The sequence below is a fragment of the Mus pahari genome, chromosome 21 (genome assembly GCF_900095145.1).
Source record: "Mus pahari chromosome 21, PAHARI_EIJ_v1.1, whole genome shotgun sequence".
Classification (NCBI taxonomy): Eukaryota; Metazoa; Chordata; class Mammalia; order Rodentia; family Muridae; genus Mus; species Mus pahari.
In genome coordinates, this window is record NC_034610.1 from 42,377,999 (window position 1) to 42,384,744 (window position 6,746).

General features: G+C 42.1%; 1 protein-coding gene across 1 annotated transcript in view; it reads right to left on the bottom strand.

The window, feature by feature from the left end:
- The window catches only part of LOC110338554 (sperm motility kinase Z-like), an 8,228-nt gene extending 2,077 nt beyond the window's left edge, over positions 1-6,151 (bottom strand). Inside the window, exon 1 of the mRNA XM_021221885.1 lies at positions 4,597-6,151. Coding sequence (XP_021077544.1) covers positions 4,639-6,120 — 1,482 coding nt within the window. The 5' untranslated portion in view covers positions 6,121-6,151 and the 3' untranslated portion in view covers positions 4,597-4,638. The remainder of the gene's footprint in view (positions 1-4,596) is intronic.
- Positions 6,152-6,746: the final 595 nt, after the last annotated feature.

Below are 6,746 nucleotides of genomic sequence, written 5' to 3' on the forward strand. Positions count from 1 at the left end.
TTGATGGATTTCCGTATATTGAACCATCCCTGCATCCCTGGGATGAAGCCTACTTGATCATGATGGATGATCCTTTTGATGTGTTCTTGGATTCGGTTTGCAAGGATTTTATTGAGTATTTTGCATTGATATTCATAAGGGAAATTGGTCTGGTTCTTTCTTTGTTGGGTCTTTGTGTGGTTTAGGTATCAGAGTAATTGTGGTTACAGAGAATCAATTGGGTAGAGTACTTTCTGTTTCTATTTTGTGGAATAGTTTGAGGAGAATTAGAATTAGGTCTTCTTTGAAGGTCTGCTAGAACTCTGCACTAAACCCATCTGGTCCTGGGCTTTTTTGGATTGGGAAGACTATTAATGACTGCTTCTATTTCTTCAGGGAAAAAGGGACTGTTTAGATAGTTAATCCGATTCTGATTTAACTTTGGTACCTGGTATCTGTCTAGGAAATTGTCCATTTCTTCTAGGCTTTCTAGTTTTGTTGAGTATAGCCTTTTTAGCAGGATCTGATGATGTTTTGGATTTCCTCAGGTTCTGTTGTTATGTCTCCTTCATTTCTGATTTTGTTAACTAGGATACTGTCCCTGTGTCCTCTAGTGAATCTGGCTAAGGGTTTATCTATCTTGTTGATTTTCTCAAAGAACCAGCTCCTGGTTTGGTTGATCCTTTGTATAGTTCTTTTTGTGTTCACTTGGTTGGTTTCAGCCCCAAGTTTTCAGCCTTCTACTCCTCTTAGGTGAATTTGCTTCCTTTTGTTCTAGAGCTTTTAGGTGTGCTGTCAGGCTGCTAGTGTATACTCTCTCTAGTTTCTTTTTGGAGGTACTCAGAGCTATGAATTTTCCTCTTAGGAATGCTTTCATTGTGTCCCTTCATTTTGGGTATGATGTGGCTTCATTTCATTAAACTCTAAAAAGTCGTTAATCTCTTTATTTCTTCCTTGACCAAGTTATCATTGAGTGTTGTTCTGTTTCCATGTAAATGTTGGCTTTCTATTATTTATGTTGTTATTGAAGATCAGCCTTAGTCTGTGGTGATCTGATAGGTTGCATGGGATAATTTCAATATTTTTATATCTGTTGAGGCCCGTTTTATGACCAATTTTATGGTCATAAAAGAGGCCTCAACACATACAGGTTTTGTTCAATTCCATCAATTTTTATGGTCAATTTTGGAGAAGGTACCATGAGGTTCTGAGAAGAAGGTATATCCTTTTGTTTTAGGATAAAATGTCTGAAGATATCTGTTAAATCCATTGTTTCATAACTTGTAAGTTTCAATGTGTCTCTCTAGTTTCTGTTTCCAGGGTCTGTCCAATGATGAGAGTGGGGTGTTGAAGTCTCCCACTATTATTATGTGAGGTGCAATGTGTGCTTTGAGCTTTACTAAAGTTTCCTTAATNAATGTGGATGCCCTTGCATTTGGAGCATAGATATTTAGAATTGAGAGTTCATCTTGAAAGATTTTACCTTTGATGAATGTGAAGTGCCCCTCTTTGTCTTTTTTGATAACTTTTGGTTGGAATTCTATTTTATTTGATATTAGAAAGGCTACTCCAGCTTGTTTCTTTGTACTGTTTGCTTGGAAAATTGTTTTCCAGCCATTTACTCTGATACTCTGGGGTAGTGTCTGTCTTTGTCCCTGAGGTGGGTTTCTTCAATGCAGCAAAAGGTTGGGTTCTGTTTGTGTAGCCAGTCTGTTAGTCTATGTCTTTTTATTGGGGAATTGAGTCCATTGATATTGAGATATTAGGGAAAGGTAATTGTTGCTTCCTGAGTTTGTTTGTTTGTTTGTTGTTGTTGTTAGAGTTGGGATTCTGTTCTTGTGGCTGTCTTCTTTTAGGTTTGTTGAAGGATTACTTTCTTGCTTTTTCTAGGGTGTAATTTTCATCCTCGTGTTGGAGTTTTCCCTTTATTATCCTTTGAAGGGCTGGATTCATGGAAAGATATTGTGTGAATTTGGTTTTGTCATTGAATACTTTGGTTTCTACATCTATGGTAATTGAGAGTTTTGCTGGTTATAGTAGCCTGGGCTGGCATTTGTGTTCTCTTAGGGTCTGCATAACATCTGTCCAGGATCTTCTGGCATTCATAGTCTCTGGTGAGAAGTCTGGTGTAATTCTAATAGGTCTGCCTTTATATGTTGCTTGACCCTTTCCCCTGACTGGTTTTAATATTCAGTCTTTATTATGTGTTGGGAGGAATTTCTTTTCTGGTTCAGTCTATTTGGAGTTCTGTAGGCTTCTTGTATGTTCATGGGCATCTCTTTAAGTTTGGGAAGTTTTCTTCTATAATTTTGAAGATATTTACTGGCCCTTTAAAATCTTCATTCTTATCTACTCCTATTATCCATAGGTTTGGTCTTCGCATTGTGTCCTGGATTTCCTGGATATTTTGAGTTAGGATCTTTTTACATTTTGCATTTTCTTTGATTTTTGTGCCCATGTTCTCTATGGAATCTTCTGTACCTGAGATTCTCTCTTCTATCTCTTGGATTCTGTTGCTGTTGCTCACATCTATGGCTCCTGATTTCTTCCCTAGGGTTTCTATCTCCAGAGTTGTCTCCCTTTGGGTTTGCTTTATTGTTTCTACTTCCATTTTTCGATCTTGGATGGTTTTGTTCAATTCCATCACCTGTTTGGTTGTGTTTTCCTGTAATTCTTTAAGGGAGTTTTGTGTTTCCTCTTTAAGGACTTCTACATGTTTAGCAGTATTCTCCTGTATTTCTTTAAGTGACTTATTAATGCCCTTCTTAAAATCCACTACCAGCATCATGAGATTTTTTAAAAATCTGAATCTTGCTTTTTGTGTGTGTTGGGGTATCCAGGACTTGTGGTGGTGGGTGTACTGGGTTCTGATGACGCTGAGTGCTGGTTTCTGTAAGATTCTTACAGTTGCCTTTTGCCATCTGGTAATCTCTGTCTCTGGCTGTAGCTTGTTCCTCCTGTGATTCTGTTAGCCTCTGTCAGCCCTCCTGCGAGTCCAACTGTCTCCTGAGTCCCAGTGGTCAGAGCACTCTCTGCAGGCAAGCTCTCCTCTTGCAGGGAAGGTGCTCAGAAGTCTGGAGCTCAGATCCACCTCATGAGTCCGGAGGTCAGAGCTCTCCCTGGAGGCCGACTCTCCTCTGGCAGGGTCTCAGCTCTGCCTCCTGGCTGAGGATGAAGGCCCGAAGGGACCCTGTCCAAGCAGCTCTGTTGCTTCTATGGCCCACGTACTCTCCTGCATAGAGTGGTCTCAGTGATCCCAAGATCCTGGGTGTGCTTGGTCCCGCCGAGTTCACACCCTAGATGGCGCGGGACTGGTGCCAACCTGAATTGAACCCCAGCCACCGGTCCAGTGGGTTTCCTTTTTCCCTGTTCCTGTGTTTTGGAACAGATGTTTCATTCTGCTCATCAGTGATCTCAAGATCCTGAGTGTGCTAGGGCGACTGCAGTGTAGAGAGTCCTCTGGGGACCTTGGGACCCTCTGCCAAGTTTGCTCCCAAGATGGCACAGGGTTCGGGTTGTTTTGTTTTTATTTCCTCCCTGTTCTAGGTATTAAAGGACCAGCTCAACCTCAAACACAGAGTCTTGTAAGCAAATGTGCTTGGTTCAGAAATTTAGGGGGAACTACACTTCAGAGGTGTGCTGGTTAGATTTTTGTTAGAATGAAATGAGCTATGATTATCTGGAACAGGGAAACTGCTGAAAAATAAAATCCTTCATCAGATTGTCTGTGGCCAAGTTTGTGACTGAATTGGAATACCCAGGATCTTTCCATAGTATCACCACTGTAGTTTGCACTGTATTTGTTTTGGTAATCTCTGAGTACTGATCAGTAGGGAGAGAGAGGGGAAAGAATCAGCTTTGTTTTACAAGAGAGCAGAATGTTAAAGGGAAACTTTGATGAACCAGGACAATTGATACAACTCAGCTTTGGCTGAGACATTGACCATGATTAAGAAGACAGAGGCGTCTCAGGACTAAAAATCTCAAAAGCAAATTCTTGGTCTATCTCAAGAGAAGCTCTGGTTTAGTGGTGGCAAAGGCTGCTTCTCATGCTGGAGGCCAACCTGGATAATGTGTAAAAATTTCCCAGGTGATCCTGGTTTGGGCTGCCTGAAAGCTGAAGGGTCAAAGGGGATGTAAGAGACCAGTCACAGCTTGGTGCTGTGAGAGGCCATGAGATTCCGTTGTTGAAGATGTAGCTTCCATACAGTGCGTACCTGAGCACACTGGAGGTGCCAAGACTGTGTGATGACCACCCATATCAATGATAGGTGTGGAAAGATTCCACCTGACATGACAAGATGTGTGACTTGTAGACAAAAGAAACCCAAGACCCTGTGCAGTCCGGATGAGTTCCTGAGTCCTGTGGTTGGGGCACTGAGCTGAGCCACAGGAACTGATTTACGCTGATGGATTTTTGTTTTGATTTGACTTGATTTGATTGTGTTCTGGTTCTACACTCTTGGAGTGAGAAGGTATTATACTCGTGTTTAATTGTATGAGCACCCACATCCCACACTATCTAGATATAACTAACTGTACTTCAAGAACTTAGTCATGAACTGACTCTATGCAAAACATTATTAAACCATAGATAAAGCAAATATAAAAAGGTACCTGAGCCATGCCTTGCGCTTCCTGTCATCTTCTGGTATCCTCTCACTTTTGGGGATGCACAGTCCTCGGACGTCTTTTGGGAGGCAACACGCAGCAACACAACGTCTGGAAGCATGCTCCAATTCTCTTCTTCCATTTCCTCCAGCCCCTAGGATTCAGAGGGGGTGAAGTCGAAGTCTCACGTTTTTCTGGGTCACTTGAGGCCTTTTCTGCCTGGGAGCTAGTGCAAAAGCTGCTGTCTTCTAAATCCATCATAGTGTTTCTCAGAAGGCAAATACAAGGGGCGGTCATGGCACGACCTCTGCCCATAGTGGGTGTCTTCTTGGGTGGAACAGGGGCATCTGTTCCCCCAATTTGTCTTAGATGATGTTGTTCAGGAAATGAGACTAATACTTTAAGGCAAGGTTCACTGGCCCTTCTCCTGAGAGGCAGGGAAAAAGTGCCAGAGTCTCTTGAAGGGAAAGGTGACCTCCCTGGATTCATCAACTTTGTTGGAACATAACTGTCATCATCCTGGCATGCCTCAACTCTCAGTAAGTAATACGTAGCCATAGTTTCATCAAACTTTCTGTGTTTTAATGATTCTCTAATGTCTTGCACATGAAACCCAATATTTTTCATGGCTTGCATTATGTCAGGGTCTGGAAAGCCGGTGTCTCTGTTGGAATGAAATGTGACAGTCTTTTCCCCTTGCTGAAGCCATGGATGATTTAGGAGGTCTTGTGCAGTTGGCCTCTGCCTTGCAGTTGTTGCCAATAACAGGCCTATCATGCTCCTTAAGTCTTTAGAGAGATGATAAGGAATTTCATACCTCCCTTGTAGAACTTTCTTCCTAATTTCTGACAAGGTGGACCCTACAAACGGAACAAATCCTGTCACCATATAGTACAAAAGAACCCCTAAGGCCCATATGTCTACTTTTGGGCCATCATAAGGGATCCCTAGGAATATCTCCGGAGGAATGAACTGGAAGGCTCCACACAGCCTTTCCAGTTTTTGCCCAGGCATGAATCTGGCACCTAGCCCAAAGTCAATAATTTTGACATTTCCATGTTCATCAATTATGACATTGTCAGGCTTTAGGTCTCTGTGAACAACGCCTTCACCATGACAGTAGCCTATGGCACTGAGCAACTGAACAAATATGCTTCTTGCTTCATCTTCCTTCAGGCATCCACCCTCCTGGACTCGATTAAGTAGCTGTTTCCCCTGGACCACTTCCATAACTAGATAGATGTTCTGTTCTGTTTCTATTACTTGCAAGAGGGAAACAATATTAGGGTGGCTGAGCAGCTTCATGATTTCGACTTCTGACACCGTTGGCTCCCACCACCTCTTGCGCTTTGCCAGAGCTTTGACAGCAACTGTGGCCCCTGTAAGGCGATGGAAGCACAGCCTAACTTCAGTAGTGCTGTGCTGGCTCAAGGTCTTCAGGACGGTGTACTGCCTGGTGAAGGCCTTCTCCTCGAACATGCTGAACACAGTGCTGGCCTCTGATGACTCATCCTCACTGTCAGAGGACATGGTTGGGATCAATGCCCCTGCCAAAGGAAATGAGGTGCTGGGGAGAAAGGAAAGGAGATATAAAGAAATGGTAAGGAGACCTGAGGGATGAAAGGAACAAAATCAGGGGGATGGAAAGTAAAAACAAAGGACAAAGTGAAAACCACACAAAGAAGCTGCTCTAACCTAGACCACTGATGACACACACAGAGAAACCCAAACTTGATCCCCAAACCAAGGACAAGCTCATAACCTAGTGAACTAAGAGGACCACAGTTCAGTAATATTCTGGATGCTCCTTGATAAAACTGAGAGGAGGACTAGGGCATAGGAAAGAAAATGAATGGAAGGAGAAAGAAAGGATTAAGAAAAACGTACAAGAATGACACAAAAGTTTAAAACCAATATCCCAATACAGGCCAACAAAATAAATACCAATCAGAGCAAAAGCAGAACCCCTCAAGAAATCAAAAAAAAAAAAAAAAAAAAAAAAAAAAAAAAAAAAAAAAAAAAAGAAGAAGAAGCACATAAAACTTGTTAAATAAATGGAAGCAGAGAAACAAAAGTAAAAAGCAAACCAGAGAAATAAAAAGAACTAGAAAGCAGAACTGGCCACATCCAATTAGGCATAAACCCTAAAGGTCAAA